This window comes from Cricetulus griseus, chromosome 3, assembly GCF_003668045.3.
Source record: "Cricetulus griseus strain 17A/GY chromosome 3, alternate assembly CriGri-PICRH-1.0, whole genome shotgun sequence".
Classification (NCBI taxonomy): domain Eukaryota; kingdom Metazoa; phylum Chordata; class Mammalia; order Rodentia; family Cricetidae; genus Cricetulus; species Cricetulus griseus.
In genome coordinates this window covers 262,812,244-262,837,318 of record NC_048596.1, presented here as the reverse complement: position 1 = coordinate 262,837,318, position 25,075 = coordinate 262,812,244, and the positions used below count along the sequence as shown (strand labels likewise).

The 25,075-nt window shown below is 45.7% G+C and overlaps 1 protein-coding gene across 1 annotated transcript in view; it reads right to left on the bottom strand.

The window, feature by feature from the left end:
- Positions 1-1,976: 1,976 nt before the first annotated feature.
- Positions 1,977-25,075, bottom strand: part of Phactr1 (phosphatase and actin regulator 1) — a 462,322-nt gene continuing 439,223 nt past the window's right edge. The window contains exons 10-14 of the mRNA XM_035442934.1: positions 15,545-15,600; positions 10,850-10,911; positions 5,162-5,302; positions 4,165-4,241; positions 1,977-2,780 (exon numbers count right to left, since the gene is read on the bottom strand). Of these exons, the coding sequence (XP_035298825.1) occupies positions 2,765-2,780; positions 4,165-4,241; positions 5,162-5,302; positions 10,850-10,911; positions 15,545-15,600 (352 nt within the window). The 3' untranslated portion in view covers positions 1,977-2,764. The remainder of the gene's footprint in view (positions 2,781-4,164; positions 4,242-5,161; positions 5,303-10,849; positions 10,912-15,544; positions 15,601-25,075) is intronic.

The window sequence follows — 25,075 nt, the reverse complement described above, 5'->3', positions numbered from 1 at the left end:
GGAGCTCTCAGAGCATCTGGGGACAAAGTGATCAGGACTTTGGAAAAGCCAGTTTGCCAATGGCAGGCTCTTCTCCCAAGGAAGTGGAGCTGGGATGGGGTCTTCAGCAATGCCGGTTTTGAGAAGAGAACAAGAGTGGACACATTTCCCATTTCCCCCTTTCTTGCTAACCTGAACCCCACGGTGCTCAGATGGGAATCGAGAGGCTCAAGATGAACTCACTTGAAAACTGCAGCTTTTCCAGAAAGGGATGGCTACAGCCATCTGGCTCGCCTTATTCCCCCCTAATTAATGTTGAATTGTCACTTTTAGAAACAATTCCGAGTCACTTCAGTTATCCTAACAAAGTGGGGAAAACGGTGGTTACGGCTCCCTAAAGACCCAAGGCTTTCAAAAGGAGAGCGTAAGTGCCATCCTACAGCTGGGGAGGCTGCTGAGCCTGGGTAGGAACCACTTGTCATGGCCTTGAAATAGCTGATCCCCAAAAGAGGTGACCTCTTAGGAGCAGGTGAGGCACACTCCTAACTCTGAGCAAGTGACTTCTGCAAAAGGTTGCCCTACGGGAAGTGAAGGAAGTGACGTGGGCATTGTGTCCAACTTCTTCCGTATAGAGAGAGGAGGGCAACTCCAGGGCATGCTGAAGGGAGCAGTGACGGCTGCTGGCTGGCAGCAGGGAGACAGAAGACTTTGGGACTTCTGTTCCCAGGCAATCAGAAGGGCCCCAGAACCAAGGCCAGCAGGGAAGCCAAGGAGTTCCTTAGGACCCCTCCTGGCTGGGGAAGGCCAGGACACCACAGCAGCCTGTTTAGAGGAAGTGTAGCCCTCAGGCCTGGCTGGACAAGAACCTCCACCCAGGACACGTGTCTACTCTCCACCCTAGGGAAGGTCAAGGAAAGAATTCTGCATCTTCCCTCCTACCTTGTGCACATTCAAAAGTCAGTTAAGACTTCCAGGAAGATTGTGTTTACAGCCACACTAAAATCCCTGCCACGTTTTCCCTGAATACCCCCCTGGACATTCAAATAATAACAATGATAATAGAAAGATCCAGTGATGGTGGTGTCTTTGGGCTGGACAGAGGAGTGCTCTGTCCAGATGGTGCCAGGAGAGCAGCAGTTGCATGGCAGTACCCGGAGGGCCTATCTAAGCTCTCCTTTACCTCTGCCTGGTTCCTGGGATAGCAACTGGCCATGGAGCCATTAATGCTCCAGAAAATTACCTGGGGCTTCACTGATGGGTGCTGTGTCCTAAGAGTGACATGGCCCCAACTGGTTTGACAAGGGGACATCTTTTGGGGGCTGGCCAGAATGTCTAGCTGACATCTTTCTAAATCCTGGGTGTGTTGGATGGGGAGTCAGCCATCACCTAGTGAAACCATGGTCACCATGAAAGCTAGGTGCACCACAGGGGTGAAGGCAGAGCCTCTCACCCAAGAGCCTGTGAGCTCTGTTAGGAAGGAAAACAGTGCTGCAGCAGGCCTCTGTAGGGTCTGGGGTGTCTGTCCTTCCCTCAACGAACACCCAACCCTTAGAAGCCCTGTCAACAGGGCAGCTGGAGGCACACCCTGAGGGGGGGAGAGAGAGAGAGAGAGAGAGAGAGAGAGAGAGAGAGAGAGAGAGAGAGAGAGAGACTGACTGACTGACTGACTGACTGACTCTCTGGGTAAGAGTAGCAGCAAGGGACACCATAGACAGTCATGGCTAGCAAAGTCTTGCCCAGTGCTAGCCCTGCTAGCCCTACTAGAATGTGGATCTCTCTGCAGAAACTCCTCAGTGAACAGACACAAGAGAGAAAGGTCCTGGAGAGGCGCTGGGACATTGGTCCCAGCTCTGGTCTCCATGTACCCGAAGCTATTAAAATTGCCAAACCACAGCATCACTGTCTCAGAGGTGTTCCAAGGCCAAAGAAAAACACCGGCCAAGTGGCGTTTCTGACCCCAGCCTCTAGTCAGCTCAAACTCATGAATACCACAGGGAACCTTAGCAACAGCATTTATGTGTGGATAACTCATGGCCCTGGGCTTCCCAAACATAAGCTGGTCAATGAATGTGAGCTGAACAGGCAGCCATTATTCCTCACTTTTCTGGAGGGCAGTTCAGTTCGGGCTGGGGGTCAACGTAGATGCTCAGTTTCGGCCTCCTCTGCCCTCAGCACACATGCTGAGGATCAAAGTGCCAGCACAGGCTCCCCCAGGATGAGGCTGAAGAGAAAGTGTGTGTGTGTGGCGTGGGGCAGGGGCGGGGAGAGTGCCAACTGAGAGGTCTTCCTCCTTTCCAGAATCCTCCTCTCAAGGGCCCCCAAAGTGAATCCCCCATCTGGAGCCCGTGTGTCTGACAGTCTAGGGCAGCTGGATTATGATTTTCACCCAGCCACTCCCATGCCAAACCCACTGCCCTTGGCTTCTTTGGACTCGGGGGGCATTAGTCCCCTGTGAGGAAGGGGTTCACTGAAGACTGAACCAATGTGGTGCCTGCTGGCCAATGAGGCAATCTCTGGACTGTGTTCAGGTAGAGCCCTGCTGGGGGCAGGGACACCTTTCTGTAGCAGAAGTGGTCACCATGGTGTTCCTGCACATAGAATCCTGATTGTGTTTCTTTGTTTCTTCTTCCTTTTTCTTTTCTTTTTCTTTCTTTTTTTGTTTTTTTTTTAAAAAAGGCAGTTCAGATTTTTACATCATAATGGGGAAGTGGACAAATGCCAGCACTTATGGTTCTCATAAATTTATGTTTTGAAGACAGCAGAGCACTCAAGGGTAATCCCATGGTTAAGGTCGATGAAACCTGGGAAATAAGAAACTTCATCAAGGTCTAGGGGATGTCAGAGGTCCCATCCCACAACCGCATTTTTTCATCCTCAGATACTCTGGTTGTGACAGTGATATTCCAGTGTGACCTCCTACCCATGGCGTAAACTCAAAGGGGGCACCCCAAGTATTTGAGCTCCACGGATTTTACCTAGGGACCAGAGAAAGTTTAAATTTGGAGTCTTTGGAGGCCCAAACTGGGGGACTACACAAGGGCTCCTGCATGGCAGTAAGATGGAGTGTTTGAGTCAGGCAGTATGTATGTCTACAAGTCCCTGTTTCTCTTAACCACGCTTCCTAAGGGCTGGCTACAGGTGTGCCCGGCCACAGAGAGTGATTAGAAAAACTAAGCCAGTGGCTTAGTTACTAACTGACCATGCCTACACCCACATATTGAATTCTTTCTGTGTCTCATTTTTCCCAAGCAACATCAGACAGGACTGCTTGGTAGAAGAACACAGGATAACAGCACACTCTTTAGTGGTCCCATGTGGTATTTTGGTATTCTGGCCAGGTTTGGCTTCTGCTGACTATATGTTGGCAACATTCTTATCTCCCCAGCTTCAGTTTTTTATAAAAACTCCTTTGGTGTCATCCAACATGTGTCAGAGTTTTTATCTGAATGAATTAAGAAACAGAGGGTGACTTTTTGCCTGGGCCTTCCTTAAACATTTTAACATTCTTTGCCTGAAGTTTTGTTTTTCTAACTTTTGTTGTTGTTGTTTTTGTTTTGAGACAGAGTCTCAGTGTGGTGCCCTGGCTGGCCTGCAACTCCCTATGTAGACTATGCTGGCCCAGACCTCAACAGAGGTCCATTTACCTTTGCCTCCCTAGTGCTGGGACTAATGGTGTGTGCCACCACACAGGGCCTCATTGCCTTCTTTTTACCAACTTAAAGGTAGACTTGTTGTTGATCTATGTCTTATCTTCTCTCCTCTTACCCACAAAACCACTTGGTAATCCGGGACAAATGAGTATTTATTTGAAAATAAATACTGACAGAGCTGAGCATGATGGTACATATCTGCAAAGTCATCATCCAGCAGGCTGAGGCAGGAGGATTGCTATAAGTTCTTGGCCAGTCTGGGCTACGTAGTAAGAACCAAGCCAGCTGGGTTTCTGATAAAAATAAAGTAACAGTAAAAAAAAAAAAAAGGGAAAACAAACATTGCCATGTGGTGGTGGGGAACATTCAAGGTGGACCCATCAATGCCAACCTTGTCAAGTGTCTACTTAACTCATGGGCAGACCCCATCAGTACCAACCTGGTCAAGTGTCTACTTAAATCATGGGCAGACCCCATCAGTACCAACCTGGTCAAGTGTCTACTTAACTCATGGGCAGACCCCATCAGTACCAACCTGGTCAAGTGTCTACTTAATTCATGGACTTCCATTTCAGTGCTCTTAAACTCATTGAGTTCCTTCCGGATTGCAGCCTGGAAGAGTAGCAGCTGGTCAGCATGTTGAAGAAGCGGGAAGGCCTCCCCATTTGTCATATCTAAAATATTTTTGTTCTCTACACAACTACATAAAAAGCCACCAGGAGTATCCTTTAAAACCTTCCAGGATTTCTGTTCTTTGGGGATACCATGAGGTTCTAATGGAGCTGGATATAGTCAATGAGGTCTCTGTGCCCCATGCTTCCCACGGGGTTACAGATGGCACAGAGTGACTTGGCATCACCTCTCTTTTGCAGTTCTCCTGCTGGGTGCCTTAGAAGGTGTCTTGACACAGAGAGACAGTGATAAGTCTGGGGCTCATGTTAAGAATGGCTCTGGGCCTAGTCCAGTGTTACTCTGTCTGTCTGGGCACAGTCCCCCGATGTGCTATGGTGCAAACTGAAGGGTCTTGTGTCAGAACTCTACTTCTTAACGCCACAGTAGAGTGGAGGGGACCTTTCAGAGGCCATCTGGTTGTTAAGAGGGGCCAATGCCTTTATCAGGAATGGGATCAATTAAACAGGCAGAGCAGGCTGTCACAAATTAAGAAGCCTTCCTACATTTTCTGTCTGGCATGTGTCTCACTCCCTGACTTACGAGGCTCTCACCAGATGAGGCTGCCTGACCTCTGGCTTCCAGAACCTTTAGCCTTTAAATAACCTTTCTATATAAAATCAGGAAGCCTCAAATGTTCTGTTACAGCACCAGCAAAGAGACCAAGATTCTGTCTCTCCTCTCCTTCTGAGAAACAGGCACAGTATCTTCTGTGCCTTTTCTAAGCGAAGAACCAATGGGGTGGCTTCCCACAGGTTACCTGGAGCGCTCCTGCAAGCAGCATTTTCAGGATGGGGCCAAGGCAGGGCTCCACTTTCCTGACATAAAAAGCCAGCCTCCCCTTCCTCACCACCTCTTCTTACTTTGTCAGCAGCTGTGAGGCGGGTCCACGGCTTGTCTGCTCTACGGTCATAGTCCTGGGCATCTGCCACCTCCACATAGTCACTGAACCGGATGAGGATCTTCCTCTCTCGAAGTTCTTCCACCGTGGGCCTTTGACTGAGCTGCAAGGAGAGAGAAAGTGGGGCCCAGTCAACAGAGGACTTTAGACCACAGTTTCACTTGGGAACTTGTAGGTGTGGAAAGTGAGCCCAGGAGGACAACTGATACGTTATATAGCAAGATGGAGTAGGAGGCAGAACCCAGAGTGCTCAACTCGGGATTCTGAGAGCTTCATTGTCCCTTTCAACCTCTCAGGTTTATACAGATGACAACAGCCTGTCCTTTATCATTCTGCTTTCTTGGCCTGATAGAAAGCCTGGTTGTCTGTGTACTACCGTGTGAGTGCCTGCCGTGGATTTTCAAGCACCTCAAGCAATGATTCTGTCTAAACTTGCATTGCTGAGCCCACATCTCTGTCATAAATTTGGTGCTGTTTGCAGAATGGGTTTGTAACGCATTGTATGTGTGTGCGCACACGTATACATCACGTATACACAATACCCCTGTGTGTCTACAGACACATATATGTGCCTGTGTGTTTTAGACACAGAGAAAAGCAGTTTAAAACGGTATGCAGCCTTTGGGGTGTAAGGGGGTGGGATATGTTGATTTAGGAGTTTCTGGAGTTTCTCTTAGAAGGTCGTCTGCAAGGTTAGTGAGCCAATGCAGAGCTGGGAAATGCCACATTTATGCCATGGAGAACAAACTTTGTGAGGAAGGAAGAATAAAATCCTATTTATTTAGTCACCTCCTGGTATTCCCACTGAGCACGTTTCCTCTGTCCCTTAACAATACAAAGTTGACATTTCTATTATCTTTCCTGTCACAAGCTTATTTCTTCTGGAGCAACACAACCACTCCCTTTAAGATGCTGTCAAGCCATGTTCAACCAATGTTACTTAAAAACAATTTTCCTCCAATCCCTAGACTGTTGACTGCTATTAATAGAAGAGGCAGTCAAATGAAGTCTTACAGCTCTGGTCTGTAAAACAAACAACAAATCCAAATTACTCTGGCTGTTTTGACTGCCACGCAGCCCTCTGCCTGATGCCCTTGGCTGGAGCTGGAATGTTCCAGTGTGCTGCTGTCATAGCACAATGAGATGACGGCCTGCTGCCATTAAACAGAGCTTCCCGGGGGCAAGCACAAGGGTTGGACTAAGTAGGCCTGTGGCTCCCTTTTGGCTAAAAGAGGAAGTTCCAGGGATCAGAAGCCTAATGATTGTGGAACTGGTCCATGCCTAGACCAGTAGTGTTTTTAGTCTGTGCTGAGGCACCAGGGGTTTTCTGAGGGCTAGACACTTTGGCATCTATGTTGTTTGTCATAAGAAACTATAGTTTCCCAAGCTCTGTGGCCAAGGTTGCTGGAAATTAAAAAGATGGCCATCTTGGCATCAAAATGTTCTTTCTGAAATATGAAAACTGACAGAATTTGTACTGAAGTTAAAAATAAAACATTTAATTTTTATCACATTCACCCAAGATAAACAGAATCAAGCTCTCCAATTTGTGGTCTTCCATCCAGTTACCTCAGGATGTTAGATGAGCAGTGTTAATTTTTGATGTTTGCTACATCCTAAGCAAGGGTTCTTAAGCCATGACTTCTGAATTTATCTTCCTGGAAACCACACACTAGGCTAGCTGGGTGTAGTATTCCACGTCTTCAATCTCAGTACTCAGGAAGTTAAGGCAAAAGGATCTAGGGTTCAAGGCCAGCCTGGGCTACATGGTGAATTCAGGGCTAGTTTGGGCTACTCTAGCAAGAGTCTATCTGTCCCCTCCCCGGCTTCAATAAAGTAAATGAATAAATAAAAGAAATCATGATCTAGAGTTTACCAGTTGCCCATCTAACAGGAGAGAAGACTTGATGATGGAGGGGCTCAAGGGCAGGGTGATGAGGGGCTCAAGGGCAGGGGTGATGAGGGGCTCAAGGGCAAGGGCAGAGGTGTTGGAGGGGCTCAAGGGCAGGGGTGATGAGGGGCTCAAGGGCAGGGGTGTTGGAGGGGCTCAAGGGCAGGGGCCGCTTTTCATGCCCCCAATCCTGTGTTCCTCTCACTCTAAATCAAATCAGCATGGTGTTGTGCTCATGCTCTGGGAGGGGGCAAGTAAGGACAGTACAGATTGTTGTGCTGGGGGTCTTGGGTAGAACGTGGACCTGGATACTAGTCAGAGTCTTCCAGAACTCTCTTCCATGTGTGCAAGCTCAGAAGATGCACTCATCACCCTTAATATCCAGAGCCCGAGGTCCTCTCCAGATGCTGAGGAGATAATCTTTGTGGATAAAGTCTAGTTTTCTGAGGAAGATGGATTGAGAGAATGGAAAAGAAGCAGCATTTATAGTAATCTGTGCCAGAAGCATCATGTGCGACCAAAAAACAAAACAAAACAAAACAAAACCAAAAAACAGAACACTGAGCCAACTGAGATCCAAATTCCACCGAAATACAACCTAAACCCCAAATTTACCCCCTTCCTTCCTCCCATCATGTTTACAAGTATGCTTTCAGTTAGGTAGCTGCCCTTTCTTGGAGTTCGTGGCGGTGGTGATGGAGCCCAGGGCCTTATACAAGGGAGGGGAGCACTGTCACTGTGCTAAGTGTCTCCAGCACTTATTTATTTATTTTTTGAGATGAGAGGCATTTATTTATAGCATATAATTTTTATGTTTTCAAATTAGTTAAACAAAATGATTTGGTCTGTTGGTATCAACACCAGCCCCTTGGTTTTATTAATTTTTCACTAGTACATTAAAATTCAATAGAGTTTTATTAAGGAAATCAGGGCTGAGGCTGTAAGCAGCCACCAGCCCTGGCATCTGGTTTTGGTATGATAGAGGCTCAAGGGAAAAGAATTTGCCCAGAGCCCAGGGCAGGCTGTGTGTTTCCCACCTACAGGTGGGCGCCAGTGCTCTGCAGACCCAGAGAAAGATTAAATTTCCGCTTCCCACATTTCCCTTAGACTCCTTCTGGAACACTCATTCCTGCCCTCAAGGTCACTATTTTTAACTCCTCTTGGCAGCCCCAGGAAACTGGAAATGCTGGAATCACAGGACCATTCCCCTGGTGGGGGTGGGTGGATGAGGGAGTGAGAGGGTAGAGGGTGGAGTCGGGGTGGAGAGAGAGATGGAGACCAGGAGTGGGGGAAGGGACAATGATGTTAATCCAGAGGCTGTTTGTAGGTAAAATTGCAAGTGTCATCATCTTGGGGGAAAGAGGCCGTGGGAAGCAAAACTTTTGCCCACCTGCTACTACTTTATTATGTAGTTATAGTCAAAGTTCTGTTTGCAAGAACATACAATCTTTTGATAAGAGATAAGAATTGACAGATATCTAAATGCCCCCCACCCCCTTTTGAGACAGGGTCTTACTACATAACCCAGGCTGGTCTGGAACTTGTTATTGTACCCCAGAATGGCCTCAAACCCACAGCAATGCCTTGTCTCAGACTTCCAGAGTCTGGGATAATAAAAGGCACGTACCACCATGTGTAAGAGCTAAAGTCAGCCTATAAGCCCCTCTTGCCTGAGGACAAATTAACTTCCTGGAGTTCTGGGAAATAACAAGCTGCTTGTTTCCATCCCCTAAACAAGTGTGTTTGACCCATCTGCAATGGATGGGCCTGATCACATGTGGAGGTATACAGGCAGGGAAGTGTCAGGATGTATGCTTGCCCCTGATTGGACCTGATGGGAAATGCAATGAATTGTGGGTTTTGCTTTTTTAAGCCCCTGAAAAAGGTGAATCAGGGTCACTACCTGGGATCCCAGAGTGGATCTGATCAAAGTCCATCCTGGTCAGTATTTAATCAAAGCTTGCTTCAGATTTGGCTCAAAACTGTGGAACTGGTTTTTCTCTCTTGAATCTTGGGACTAACACTTTCTACCAAAGACTGGAGTTAGAGCCAAAGTGAGGTAGGTCATTCAGCTCCGATTATAGTCCCCCACTCTGTGTGATGCCAGCCAGACACCCCATCATCCAGGTCCTTGTTTATCTTCCTTCCTTTAATTAGTTTGGCATTTGGCTTGCCACCAGTGTTTGGGATGGTTTGGGGCAGAAAGAGTGTTGAGGAGTAGAAATTACTTCCTGAATAAGTGGCATGGCCTCTCAGGACCTCCAAATCCCATCCTTTATGTAATGTTTCCAGGGGCGGGGGAAGTCACTAATGAACATCTTTAGAATTAATTTTAATGGGTCTTCAACATCTCTAAGGCTGAGCATCCTTTTCTCAAGATGGTCACCGCAGGGGGCTGATTGAGGTAGTGTTATATCCTGTGTGTCATCAATTCATTAAACTTTCAACAGGACCCAAGAATGCTTCCAAGCTTATTACTCAAGGGTTTTTTTCTTCTGTTCAAGAGGCCATTCAAGTTTCAGAAGATCTGTGGGTCTATACAGCATAGCAATATCCTCTATTTGGGGGATTTAAAATGTAGTCAAAACCCAGCTGTATGAGTTTTAAATGCTTTTCAAATATCTTCACTAAATGGATCAGTACATTTTTTTTTTTTTGTATTTCCCTGTTTTGCTGATCCAATAATTCCAACTGAATTTAGCAGAAGACATCAAATAGTTCTTAAATTTCAACAGGTAGTAACGGGAACAACGAAAGTTCATGATGCCCTACAATCATAGCAAAAGGCAAGATTGTTTTTAAGCTACTATTTTTAACATTGTTTTGTTTTTCAGACAAAATGGCCCACAACTCATTCTGTGTAGCTCAGACTGGCCCTGAACTTGAGATGATCTCAGCCATATGAATGCTCAGATGAGACGTGAGTCATGCTCAATACAGACATGCTCAATACAGACATGCTCAATACAGACATGCTCAATACAGACATGCTCAATACAGACATGAGTCATCATGTCCACATTGAACTACTAAATTTCTTTGTTTGAGACAGGGTCTCACTATGTAGTTTTGGTTGACCTAGAACTCTCTATGTAGACCAGGCTGGCCTTGAACTCACAGAAACCTGCCTGCCTCTGCCTCCTAAGTTCTGTTACTTAAGGTATGCATCACTAAGCCTGGTAATTCTTTTCTTTTCTACTCATTTCTTTTCTCTTCTTTCTTTCTTCCTTCCTTCCTTTCTTTCTTTTCTCCTCTTTCTTTTCTTTTTTTTTTTTGAGACAGGGCTTCTTTGTGTATCCCTGGCTGTCCTAGAATTCACTTTGTAGACTAGGCTGGCCTTGAATTTACAGAGATTTGCCTGCCTCTGCCTCCCAAGTGCTGGGATTAAATGTGTGCAACACCACTGCTCAGCCTCTTGCAATGTTTTTTATTTGGTTGAACTACTGACTTATATAATGAGTTTCCAATGGTGTGGTAGGGATAAAATACACATAACCTATTTTTTTAATTTAATTTTTGTTTTTACTCAGTTACTTTTATGTGCATGGGTGTTTTGTCTGCAGATACAGCATGTGTGTTTCTGGTGCTCACAGATGCCTGGAGAGGATGATGGCTCCCTTGAGACTGGAGTTACAGCTGAGTTGACCATTATCCCCAAGAAAGGTGTTAGGGGTCTGAGCACTCTGGAGACGTCAAATCCCTCAAGGTTCCTAGAAGCTAAGGTGTGTGAGCAGCTCTGGGCATGGGGAAGCACCTTACCTTTCGAGTCAGCCTCCTTTTAATTTCACGCTTCTCCTCCTGCTCTTCTTGTTCATTCCGAGCTGAAAATATATGGAAGATGCTCCTGATTACCGTGCATGGTATATCAGCTACACCCAGGTGACCCTCTGAGCTTTCGCAGGCTCTAGTCCAAGCACTTAGGTTCTATTCCCTGGCTATGCTTGAAGCGACTTGTCTTCATCTTCCTGCATCCTTTTAAATTGGTGAGAAGTGAGTTGACTGAACTTTTTTTGCATTGTTGTTATCTTGGGCTTGGGGCCCAGGCAGAGATGCTGGGATGAGCCATGTGTGGGAGAAGTGTGGGAACACTCCTGGCCGTGACAAGCATTTGGGGAGAATTGGGATGCCTTCCTTGAGAAAGGTGTAAACCTTATGCCTCTTAGAGCCTCTCAGAGGCTGAAAGGGCTCATTGTGTGTGGTCCTAGTGACCAGAGCCCTGTAGGGTGGGCGAGAAGACATGCCTCCACCTGCTGCAAGAATGACATAGGACAGAGTCAACAGCAACCTGAAAGGCCGCAAGCAGTGGCTTCAGAGCTTTCACCTTGCACAAGCCCTCATTCCACTAATTCTTTAAATCTTCCAAGAAGCCCATAGAACCTGTGTGAGCCCAGAGTGTGGAATACAAGTGCTTGCATTTGGATTTGGAAGCAGTGTCTTAGGAGTACACTTCAGAGACTAAATATTCCCATATTAATATTAAACAGAGTTGTCTGAGTTTAAAGAGCCATGGTAAGGGCCTGGGGAAGGGAGTAGGAAGAAGGGCAGAAGACTTGGGCCTTTTCTCTGTGTGGACTAACAGAATGACTGTAAGCAGATCATCATTTACCTTCTAGACTTTGGAAGAGTTCCTTGTTCTCTGTGGAAGCACATTCATCAACATGGTACCATCTGATTTGAAAAATACCACGAACTCCAACTAGTGTCACAGAAGGCGTAAGATCCTCAGCCATGGGCTTAGGAAAGCATCAGCAAAAGTAAACTATGGGTTGATTTGGACACAGTGTCCATTAAGCTTGCACGGGATACCTACATTATCATTTTGTAATCATGGTTGTCAAGCAATGTTTCTGCTACTTTATTATCATAGTCCATGGTTATAATTTGGTTGTGACCTTCCAAAGGTCTCAGTATTGGGTAGGTCTTTCAAAGAAAGAAATCCCAGTGCATAGGAAATGAGGTAGGGAGTGTGTAATTAATAGTCTTGCTTTCCCCTCTTGCCACCCTAGGGAAGTCAGCAATAGACAGTTATAGCCAGCTGTGACCAAAGGTGGGTAGCAACTTTTTCTACCAACAAAGGGTGACAATTCAGAGCAGGACTAAGAGCCCAGAGTGACATTCCCAGGGTATGATTTTGTGTTCCTGCTTGCCTATGAGTCCTCCTGTGGAATGGGCCATGAGAGCTCACTGGATTTAACAACCCTACTTCTTCCTGGAGTTTCCTTATAAAACACACATTTCTCTTAGCTAAAAACCTATAGTAGCCATTACTAGCTTAGTATGAATGAACCTATCACAGGAATATTGAGAAGCAGGTAGCAAGACGCAGAAGAAGGGAAACCTGAAGACTGACATTTAAAAAAATGCAAATTACTCTGTGATAAAATCTGGGAAAGTAGACAGTGGTTAACATCTTAGTATAAATCAATCTATCCAGACTCATTTTGGAGGCAGACACCAGGCAGCCTTGCAAAGGGAAGGAATGATAGAAGGAAGGTAGTTGTGCAGTCTGCCCTAGATGTGGCTTGAGGGCTCCATGTTGAAATTTAGAGACCATGTAGGCTATCATTCTGGGTTTCCAAATGAAGCCACGAAAGCCTTAGGAGATGAAGCCACCAGCCACACCAGACATGGCTCACCACTCAAACAGTTCAGACCTCTGCTTTTTCCTGTTGTCACAACTTGCTTGAGGCTCGTCCTCCTTTTCATTCCTGGGTCTGACCTCATTCCTGACCTAGAGGCCCCTTCCGAGCCATGAGGATGGATGTTCTGTACCGGAGATGACACAGCCCAGGAGCCTTCATCTCTTAAGTAGGTTCTTAGGCCCTAAGAGGTACGGGTCATAAACTACCCCCTATGCTGTCCATATCATTATTCAAAGCCATTTACAAACCCAGTGTCATGAATTCTCAGGAAGAGGATGCCAAGGCAATCCCACTAGGCAACTGAAAAAAAAAAGAGGCTACAAAAGTCTGGTGATGTCATCGTCATGGTACCCACTCGCCCCGGAGTTCATTATGTGCTCAGATAAACAGGAGGGCCTCATTGGCTACAGAACAAAGTGAGGGTTTGCTTACAAGCCTGGGCAGGGTGGGACTTCAGACCAAGTCTAGCTTCTGCCTCCCCACGTCTCCCAGCGTCTCTCCCAGTTTAAAGCCCAGAAGATAAGTTGTAGATCTGATTGTTTGGGGATGTTTTTGAATACCGCTTGACATTTCTTACATAATAATTAAGTTGGTAAGGGGTGTGGTGGCACTTGCAATCCCAGCACCGGGGAGGTGGAGGAGAAGGATTCAGGGGTTCAAAGTCATCCTTGGATATATGTCAAGTTTAAGGCCAACCTGGACTACAGGAGACAAACAAACAAAACCCAAAGCTAGAAGAGAAAACCACCCCTCCCCCCAATAAGAACAAGAGCAACAAAAAATTTGATTAGATAATAAACAGAAGACAAATTTAGAAAGACAAATGGCTGATACACAAGGAAAGCAGGTCCATCTCTGAAAGGTTTGGAAATCAAGAGATAATCCATTTGAATTTGGTTAAGTGTAGCCTGAGTTTGTAGCTGTTTTATCAGGAAAATGTAGAAGGAATTTGATAAAGCACAGGACAACCGTACAGATTCTCTTTTAGTCTCCCTGAGTTGCTTAGACTCAGGGAAGCCACCGTAAAACAAAACTATCAAACATACAAAAACCAGTGCGGGGCATCTGGCTGTGATGTTCTGGGATCTGGGCCAACCAGAGGTGGGAGCCAGATGTGAGGGCAGGGGAATCCTCTCTCCCTGAGCCTGGCTGCTGCTGAGGCACACAGTATTTACAGAAACCTAAGCAAGGGCCTGGGTGTGCAGTGCCTTGGTGCTCGAGTTTCAAAGCTCAGGACAGCTGCAGTGGAGGAGTGGAGGAAGCTTTTATCTGATTTCTGATTTGAGGAATCAAGAGTTCCCTACTCTACTTTTCAGTTCTCAACAACAAAGGAAACTTTATAATGGACCAGATGTCTGCATTGGGCAAAAAGGAAACATCCCAAGGGCCAAGACTTGCCCAACTGACAGTTCTATGCCATCTATTGTACAGAAGAATACATTTAGACACTTTTGTTTTGAGATGGGGTCTTGCTATGTAGCCTAGGCTGACTAGAACTCACAGTCTGCCAGTTATATGAACAGTCTAGTGCTGGGATTACAGGTATGTGTTACCATATTCCCAAAAACTTTGAAACTTTGAACGACACTCACTGGTTTAAAGGTAAATTGAGGCTGGTGAGATGGTTCAGTGCCTAAAGGTGCTTGCCACTGAACCTCTGACCTCCACATGAGTGTTATAACATAGCTCCTCCCCACCAATCAATTAAATGAATGTAAGAGAAAAAATTCTACACACAAACCCCTAGACACCTTGCTGTTCTGTAAAGCTTACTCTAGACTCAGGAGAACTGGTCCTGAGACCAGCCTGCTTTGAGCTTGGGAAGTTTAACAGTAGCCTTGGAGAAAGAATGCAGGACTCTGAGACAGGCAAGCTGATGGGCACCTACCTATAGGGGCTGCAGGGCCTGTCACAACCTTCCCAGGCAAATCACTGACAATTGGGAGGGGGGGGATAGAGAAGTGCAATCAGAAATGAAATTATTTAAGTGGAAATAACCAGTTGCCTAGAGCAAAGTCTCATTCATGTGATGTGTAAACAGACACACACACACACACACACACACACACACACACACACACACACACGCATGCACGCACGCACGCACACATGCACGCACGCACGCACACATACACACACACACCTCTAAGACACTTCCTAATATCTAATTCTTTTTTTTTTCTTCTGGAGAGAAATTAGAAGGGCTTTTGGGGCCTAGAGAAAAAGAATCACCCTTTAAAGTAAACGTATTTGTTGGTTGTATTGAGGAAACTGTGGGTAAAGACGGCAGCAAGGGTCCAGTGGGTGTGGTTTCATCTGTAAAAATTACTGATTATTTTCTGCTAACCTGAGGCATACTGGGGGGTCTGCTTTCTTTCACCATTTTGTATTCTTTGTCTTAGTACCAAGTGGATTCTTTGTACAAATTTAAATACACTTTGTGTCCAGAGCTGAACAAGGGGCCCAGTTTTTCCCTGTTCACACCCAGCTTCCCGTGAATGAGAGCGTCATGAAAGCATGCCACTGGCTAGGTCAGTCTCAGGAGGGCAGGATGAATGTTCACTCAGTACTGCTTTCTCCCACTGCAAAGCTGGTGCTCAGGGGGCTGAAATTTCCTAACCCATAACCCAGAGGTCAGTGGCATAGATCATCCCCAATTTTGCAGAAGAAGCATCCTTGGTTTCTATGAGGCTTCCTGCTGGAGAGGTTTTCAGCGCTTCCATGGGCCCCTGGGAGAGACCTGGTAATCCACTATGCGGCCACCAGGAAGGCTGTCCTGAGTGTCTGGTCACCCTGGGCTTGGTCAACTTACGTTTCAGAATGTTCCGCTGCTCCAGTTCCTCTGCGGTGGGTCGCTGGCTCAGCCGCCTACGAAAAAAATCCAGGAAAAGTTTTTGGACCATGTCATATCCTTCTGGGGTTGGTGGTCTCCACGGCCCCAGCAGATACATCAGGCAGAGTCAGCAGCTGGAGTCCTCTGTCCATCCTGTGCTCTGAGACACTGACTCGCTGCCAGCGCCTCCTAGGTTCCTCAATTTCAAGCCCAGGAAGGGCACCCTGCATCAGGTCACGCAAAGCTGCCCTCCCTCCCTCTGTAGGCCCCTCCCCAGTCCTGCTCCTCCAGTGCCCCCAGGCCAGGAGACCGAAACTTAGCTGGGCCTTTCCTCTTCACAGAAGTCCCTTTCTTTCCTTGTAGCCTCCCGACTGCAGGGCTGTGTGGCCTCTTGCCTTTCTCTCTCTGCCTCCAGGCTAGTGCTTGCTTCTTGCTACCTTTGTGCACACCCAGAACACAGAGGCCTGTGGCCTGGAGGACATGCAAGAGAGGGTGTCTGTCTGCAGAGAACAATGGCTACTCTTCTTCCTGTCTCCACCCATCTCCACCAGAGCCTTATTAGACATAGAATGCCAGATGAGCAGGCACAGAAATGACTCCTATTACCGGGTGCATAATTAAGTCATAGAGAATGCGGCATCATAGCAGGGGCAGGAACTTCTGATGGGGTCGTATGGAGAAGGAGGGACAAGCACTGGTGACAGGTAGTGACAGAAGTCACTAGAGACCCACATACTTAGACATCTACATAAAGTTCTGGGGCTGGGCGTGGGGTAGAGATCATACACAGTGGCCCTGATTGGGAGCAGGGGCATTTTTGTTTTTCAAGCTTTTGACAGTCATTGAACAATCCCGTAGTTATTTAGCATATCTGCTTCACCCACTAGGTACTAATAGGGTGTATGCAAAATGAATATTGTGGAAGGAATTCTAGGCTCCTTAAGCGTCTTCTACTGGGACATAATGGGCAGAAAGGCACACTTTCCTAATTGTACAGTTGTAGTCAAATTTCTGAAACTGAGGTCTGTAGTTGGAGAGATGTTTAAGAGAGACCCGGGATGTAAGAAAGTTGTCAGGATCAAGGAGTTGCTTTGGATAGTGCCCTAGCAACAAGTCAAGCCGGATGCTATGGAGACTGCAAAAATCACAACCTCTTACAAAGGTACCACAGATCTCTAAAGCAGTCTTCACTTGCCTTTAAAATCTTTCCCCTGCCTCCACTTCCTTCAGTGCCATAGTTCACCATGGCATCTATGTTTTCACTGCAACGTTCTGCTATTCCCAAATAGGTAACATTATTGTTTGGTGACTCTGATTGTTTATTTATGCTGACAAGTGCAATATAAAATCTGTGGAGCCTCCAAGTATAACTATTTCAAATTCAAGTTTTGTTATTTGTGAGCCTGACAGTACCTTGAAACTGTTGGAAACTGTATTCTAAAGTGTTTTCAAGTTTGTAAGACTATTTTTACATTTCTTATTTTTCTCTGCAAAACAGCTCTGTAACATACTATGAAGGAGATATGGTCTTTGATCCTATTTCTTATCAAGGAGTTCCTGAACCCCTGGGACTTCCTACCACGATTAACCTGAATCCTCTGGAACTTTGATATTCCAAATGAGTTCCTTCAGATCACATAAAAATTTATGCTAACGAGACAAGCTAGTGTGGGACCCCTAGGTAGCCTCTGGAGGGGACTGGCCACTAGAAAGACCATGTAATTAGAAGGTTGAAGCTCATGAAAACTTAACAATGAGATACAATGTGTAACACAAATAATAAAAACCCAGAGACAGGTACTGGGGTTCAAGCTGAGGGTCAGCTAAGCAAAGCAGCCTGTCACTAGCTCTTACTCCACCCCAGACTGAAAGGGTGATCCAGCTAGCTCCACGAATCCTCAGACTGCAATACCAGACTTCTGCCTCTCTGCAATGTGGCTAGAGAATAAATCTTCCAGGAGACCCTTTTATATCTCCCTAGTGATGGGATTAAAGGCGTGAGATCCCACATGCTGAGATCACCTTTGTTTGAACTGTTTCTCTCTAGGACTGAAGCATTTTCTTACAGTTCAATGTGACCTTGAACTTACAGAAATCCATCTGTATGTCTCTTGAGTCCTGGGATTAAAGGTGTGTGCCATCACTACTTGGTTCTATGGCTTGCTAGTATGGCTGCTGGGATTAAAGGTGTGCATCACCATTGTCTGACCTCTATGACTTGTGGCTAGCTTTTGCTTTCTGAACCCTCAGGCAAACTTTAATAAATCATAAATAATATCTCCCCACACCAATGAGCTTCTAGGTTGCTGGACTCCTGAAGGAGACTTCTAACCCTTTCCCCTACCCATCTCTCAGTTATCTAATAGTTCAACTGTATTCCATTTTTCTTTGCTTTGGAGACTGTCCTGGCACTCACTCTGTAGACCAGGCTGGCCTTGAACTCATTGAGTGATGGGATTAAAGGCATGTGCCACCAACGCCCGGCCTCCATTTTTCTTTTCACTACAAAGTGACCAATATAAGTATGGTGTTTCTGAGTTTTGTAAGCCATTCTAGAAAATTAACCAAATACACATACTAAATAAATTAAATGTAGTAAAAAGATTGCTTATAGAGACAATATTTTATTTCAAGACTTGCCTCAAATAAGAAAGTTAAAAACTATAGATGGACTATAGTTACTTAGGGCCAAAGTGCTTGTGACCTTTGTGTTTCATGCTATCAGCATTCCTCTCTCACCCCTAAACCAGAACAATGCTCCCCAGAAAGCCCCTTAAAGTTTGTTACAAATAGGAAATTCTTAAACAGAAATAAGTAAACCAGTTCATATTTTTATGCTTAATTTTTAAACTGCGTTTTATCTTTTTATTGGCTGTAAATTCTGCTCTTTTTGGAAGCCTGTAGGATTGTGTATATATAACCCTTGGAGATGCCTCTTCTTTTTCTCTCTCCATTCATTGCTCTTCTCCCCACCCTGTTGCTCTTTCCACACATAGACAGACATACAACCCCCCCCCCCACTCACTCAGGAACATGCACACTTAAATCTAACATGTGTGGTCTCTAATATCTACTTAACAAACAAGCCGACTTCGCTGCACCCTGGCTCATCCTGAGATCCTTTTCTGTGTGCTCAAGAACCAGTTTCATGCAGTGGAGGCCCCTGGAGGAGGAACCCTTCTGGCTTTGGACTGAATTACTCTATCACCCCTGACAGATATGGGAACTGGGAATAGTGGCAGTACTTTTTTCCTCTATTTTTTTTTTTTTTGACTCTGCTTCCTGGTTCCTACAGCACCACCAGTGGGTGCTGTGTATATAGATGTGACGTTTAATGCTGATTGTCAATTTACCAGGATCTAGATTTACCTAGGAGACAAGCTCTGAGCATGCCCTTTGAAGGGTTATGTAGATTAGATTAGCCTTTGAGTAAGCTTGTGAGGGATTAGCTAGCTGGATTAGCTAATTAGGTTGATTGACAAGAAGATACACCTGAACTGTGGGTGGTGTCACTCCTTGGGCTGGGATCTTGGACTAAATAAAAGGAGAAAGTGACCTGAGCAAGCAGTTTCTCTCTACTTCCTGACTGCAGATGCAATGTGACCAGCTCCCTCAAACTCCTGCTACTGTGAATTAATTCCCTGCCATGATGGGCTGTACTTCAAAGCCAAGATAAACCCTCATTCCTTCAAGTAATTTTGTCAGAACAGTGAGGCAAGTGACTAATACAGCCGCCTTCCTTATCCACAGGAGGGATATTCCAAGACTCCCAGTGCACAGTAGAAACTGAGATACGTCTGAACTTGACATACACTACTCTCCTGTGCATATCTATTATATAGCTTAATGAATATATTAACTCTAAGAAATTAACAATAATTGCTAATAGAGTAATTGCAACAATGTACTACAACAAATGTTAAGTGAATATGACCTTTCTCTCCTTCTCAAAATGCTTCATTTGGCTGTACAGGGCTTGAGGCTGACTTTGGGTAATAGGAACCATACAAAGTCAAATCATGTATGCCGGGGACTATTTAACCCAATGAAAAGGACTCCAAGATTCCTTCTGAATGAACTGTATTTTCTTTAGCCCTACTGTGCTGGTAGATTTAACTAATTGCATCTGACTTAGAGTCACGTTAAATTATAAAAAGAAATTTCCTATCTATATCTGGATATTTACATTAGGTGGATAGGGAAATCTTCAGAGCTAAACTGGTGAGTGGGAGAGCCCTGGTACTCAGGTACTCACCAACTCACTCCCTAGTCTCTAAAAGAGCATGGCAAACAATCTACTCACTTAGTAACTAACATAGATCTGTCCATCCTGATGTTGTCACACAATACTTGATTTCATGTAACACGCCTGACTTCAACTTCTGGCACTATGCTGAGACCTCCTCCTGTCATACTTCTGAGTTCCTGACCTCTTCAGATTGTCTTCTTGTATTTGACAGTTCACCACATTTAAAGGGCACCCAGGGAATAATTCACCTCCACCTTCTCTGGGTAAACTGCCCTCCAAATAGCCTCAAAGCCCATTCCCAGCAAGGTACCCACTCAGGACCGGTAATGGCCACCTTGCTTACTGCTGTGATGACTTGGCTCTCAGGCTGGGTTAATTACACTGATGCTTATTTAGCTTACAGTTCTGGGGTATCATATCAGCAGGGTCTGCCCAGCCTATGGTGAGGATCTTCCTGCTGGATCATGGCATATGTGCAGGGCATCACCTGGCCAGACAAAGCAATCTGCTAACGTCAGTCCTCCTTTCTCTTCCTATGAAGCCACTTATATACTCATGGCAACCCCACTCTGTGGCATCACCTAATCTTAGTTACTGCCAAAGGGACCATCTCCAAATGCCTCTAACATATGGCTTTAGGGATTCAGTTTTGGTGTGAGTTTTGGAGGGGATGAACACCCAGATGAAAACTATAGCTGGTCAAGCAACAATCCATCTTCCATCTCTTTTGATCTCACCACTGTGGGAAAGCAGCCCGCTGGCATCTCTCCTGGCTGTGCTAGATGGTTTTGTTCGCTCTTCCTTAGTCCAGCTGTAACGGTTCTCATAAGGGGGCAGATCTGATCACTCCATCCCCTGCTTGAGGGCTATGCCTGCTTCTCCTGTGCCCACATTAGAATGAGGTGAAAAACATCTGGGGCATTGGCCAAAAAAATCTCCCCTCCCCTTCATGATGAATAACTGCCCTCTCAGCTCTTTTCAGAACTCCCTCTCCTTGAGCAACCTTCTTTCCTTTTCTCCTTGCCTGTGTAATTAACAGAGATCCCTGAAGTAAACCTTAAGCAGTACCACAATCTTCACTGTGTTTCTGGATAAGATGTCTCTATCATGTCCTGCACTTGCTGCTTGTTATGACTTCCCATTATTGCCTGCCTTATCCTCTGGTCCCCAGAGTCTATCCTCTGCATGCCAGGGGCTGTATGTGTGTTATTTACCTCCCTGGCTGGCTTCCTAGACACAGGACATGAGCCACATGTCCACAGGAGAAACCCCTCCTCGCAGAGCCCTGCGCTTACAGCTTGATGCTTTGTGGCCGCCTGGAACTTAAGATACACATGTATACGTACAAGTGTACACACACACACTCTTTTATTTGGTGCCAAGGATCAAATCCAGGGGCTTGTGGAAGTTATTTATATGCTACAACACTGAGCTACCCTGCCTAGTACCTAATTATTTTATTTATACATTTTTATTTGTTTTTTTTTATGAGTATGAGTGTTTTGTCTGGAAGTGTGTGGTCTGTGTGCATACAATGCCCATGTAGGCCAGAAGAGGGCATCAGAACCTTTGGATTGGAGTTAATAGGCACTAATGAGCCACCATGTGGGTGCTGGGAACCGAACCACAAGAGCAGCCAGTTCTCTTAACTGCCAAGCCATCCTTTTAGTCCTCCACTCTCCATTTATTCACTATGGCATCTGTGAAGCCTAAAGTTAACAAGCAGAGACACTTAGGAGTTACCTGAAGGGATGCTACTCTGTGACCATCCCACAATGTAACTTTCTAGCTCTTTCTGTTCGAGGAACAGATGTGCTCTTCTTTAGAACAGAACAAAACAAAAGCTGTCCTAAGCCCCCTGATCTTGGCTGCCAGAGCCCTCCTGAAAAGGTGACCCAGACTTGATGCCACCACAACCCATCCACAGCTCAGCTTCAGTCCATACCCCTTCTATCATGCTGGTTTTCAATCGGGTGATTCTACCTCCCAGGGCTCAATTTTGAAGTTATTTCTGGTTGCCATGGTTGGCAGATGCTCTTGGTATCTAGTAGGAGAAGGCCAGACTGATGCTAAATATCCCACAATGCACAGGTAAGCCCACCCACAAAGTTATCCAGTCCAAAGCATGGCAGTACCAATGCTGATAATCCCTGTCCTGTTGAAAATCTTCTTAACTGAATTCAGGGGTCTTGAAAATGTGGCAACAGTAAAGGTTTCTGAATATTTGATGATCAGAAATAGATTGAAAACCAAATGTGTGTAGCTGGGCAGTGGTGGCACACGCCTTTTCTTTTTTTTTTTTTTTCGAGACAGGGTTTCTCTGTGCAGCTTTGGAGCCTGTGTTGGCACTCGCTCTGGAGACCAGGCTGGCCTCAAACTCACAGAGATCCACCTGCCTCTGCCTCCTGAGTGCTGGGATTAAAGGCATGCACCATCAGCCGGGGGTTGGTGGCGCACGCCTTTAATCCCAGCACTCAGGATGTGGAGACAGGTGGCTCTCTGAGTTTGAGGTTAGCCTGGATCAGGATGGCCAGGGCTACACAGAGAAAGCCTGCCTTGAAAGACCAAAATGAAAAAAGAAAATCAAATGTGTAATGATCATGGGTGTCTGCGGCGGTGTTCACACATGTTGATCCTGTATCACCACTGAAGCCTTGCTTCTGAACACACAATAAACACTCGTCACACTGTGCGCCTTACTCCATCTCTCAACCTCAATCAACACAGCCTGAGACACTTTAGCTTAGGGTCGGCACTACAGGATGCTGTGAGTTGCAGTCTTTTTGTAATCCACACGAAGTTTTCTGCTCCTAAGAGAAACATAGTGCTCTCTTGCAGACAATAAAACTTTCAATATTTCCAATCATCATTCTTTAGCACTTAAATATCAAATCATATCTCTGGATTCTATTGTATCAGACAGACAGGCACACCCATCTCAGGCAAGCAAATTTGCTTCTTTATAAATAAACGGTAAATTATATACCTGTTGAATGAATGTTTTGAAATATGTTTCCTTACGGTTATCAATAAATGATGTGTAGACTAATTTCATATACCAATATACCTGGGGTTGCATGCAAATTTCTTGGGTCAGGAGTCAGGAGGGAAAGGCCTTGAGGGATCCTATCTATTGAATCAGCTCTTAGTAAGGCCATTGATCCTGTAGCCTCTTACTCATCCTGTAGCCTCATGCTACCCTTCTCTGTCATGTGACACCTCTGACCAGAGGCTCCTGTGCAGCTACTTTCCTCCCCCAACTTCCAGAAGACTTCCTCTTGCAACTCCTAATTCCTGCTCTTCCCCAGGTCGCAGTACCTTCTCCTGCAGGGGCAGAACTGCACACACCCATGAGCTGCTTGGGTTTCTGATTCATCAGGGGCAGAGCCCAGGTAAGCAGCTGTTCCTCCCTAAGCCTTAATCTGCCATCTCTGTACGAGGCAATGAAGCATCCCCTCACTGCCAATCTTGATCAGATTCTGCAGATTTGGTGCTGAGCATGGGCAGGGGAGGGGAGAGGAGGGCAGGAGCTAGAGTGTTGCCTTCCTCTGCTAACAGCCTTCCATGGACTGATACTGCGTTAAAGATAGAAAGCAAACCCATTCCAACTATGCCCTGCAACCCCAGTGTACTGTGGCCCTACTGTCCCATCTGTCTTTCCTTCCTAGTCCACTGTGAGATAAACTGGTCACACATCCAAGGATTTGGAAACCTGAGATGTCTCTGACCCACCGAACAGGACAAAAAGTTCCTATGTTGTGCCACTGGTTTTAAAGATGACCTCACCCTTCCTGCCGAGGGTTTATGGAAGGACCTTGCTTGCATAGAGAACTCAATGACGCAGATGACATCTTATTTATGTGTTTGCAGCATGTGGTATAGTTCTTGGCGTACATAGGGGCTCAGCAGAATTTTGAAGATGATAGAAATCATTAAATATCTAAGCTCTAGGGTTGTGCTTACAGGGATGAACATGAACTCTGAGTTTGTATGGAGCCCTTTTTTTGTGCAAAAGGGTTATTCTGTGAAGGCCCATTCCTCTTGATATATATCATTATATATAATGATAAATAAAGTTAGAAGTTCACCTCATTCACTATCATTGTTACTAGTGTGTGTGTGATATGTGTGTATATGCATGCACAGGCATACCATGACACATGAATGCAGGGAAAGGACAGCTATCATCGGCACTACTACTAATGTGTGTGTGATATGTGTGTATGTGTACATGGACATGCCATGCACATGAGTGCAGGACAGAGGACAGCTCTCAGGACTTGGCTCTCTCCTGGAACTCTGGGCTCCCAGGATTGGAGTCAGCTGCCCAGCTTGTACAGCAGGTGTTCTTACACATTGAACCACCTCCCCGGTTTAGCACAATAACTCTTGCTACCATTGCTCCACACACCCAATTCTGTCATTTTCAGTTTTCTCTCCCATTGTCATTCTCTCAAGCTAGCTGTGAGCAAGAGGGAGGGTGGATGTGAAGATAGACAGGTGCCATGCTTTCTCACCTGCTCCCACCACTCACCACCATCAGCTGGGACACAAGCAAATCAGTTTTGTCCTTGACTACACCTTTTACTTTTGAGTGTCTACCTGAGGCAGGTGGCATAGCAACACGGAGGCTACCTGCTGTGTTGGATGTGGGGAGGACCAAAAGAGAACAGCATATGAAAGACTCCTTTAACAAACAATAAAGCACCAAGTATTTTTGGTAACTAGGAAAAGGTCCCTCACTTGAAGAGAATAAATAGGTCACAATGAAGAGAATATTTTTGGCATTTTGTTCTGGGAGCCATGACCCCAGCGTGAAGCCCTATGTCGTACTCTGAGACAATAATAGGAGTAAGCCAATGGTGTTGAGTGGAAATTTGTTCTGGAATAACGATAGAGCTGTGTATGTTACTAGGCATCAAACCCATGAAAAACAGAACAAAACAGCAAGAGAGCTTGACAGCCTGCACAGTGGATGCTTCCTCTGTTATTAGGGCCACTAGACACAAGCCCCATATCAACAGGTAGGCTGGTGTCACTCTAACAGAAATTAAGATAGCTAATGCAGTTCCATACAGAACATGCTCATTTAAACAAGGCTGTTCTTTGGTTTGGCTTTGTTTTTGAGACAGTGTAGCCCTGGCTGTCCTGGAAGTTGCTGTGTAGACCAGAGTAGCCTTGAACTTGCAGAGATTCACCTACCTCTGCCTCCTAAATTCTGGCATTAAAAGTATCCACCATCATACCGGGGGTGACAAAGC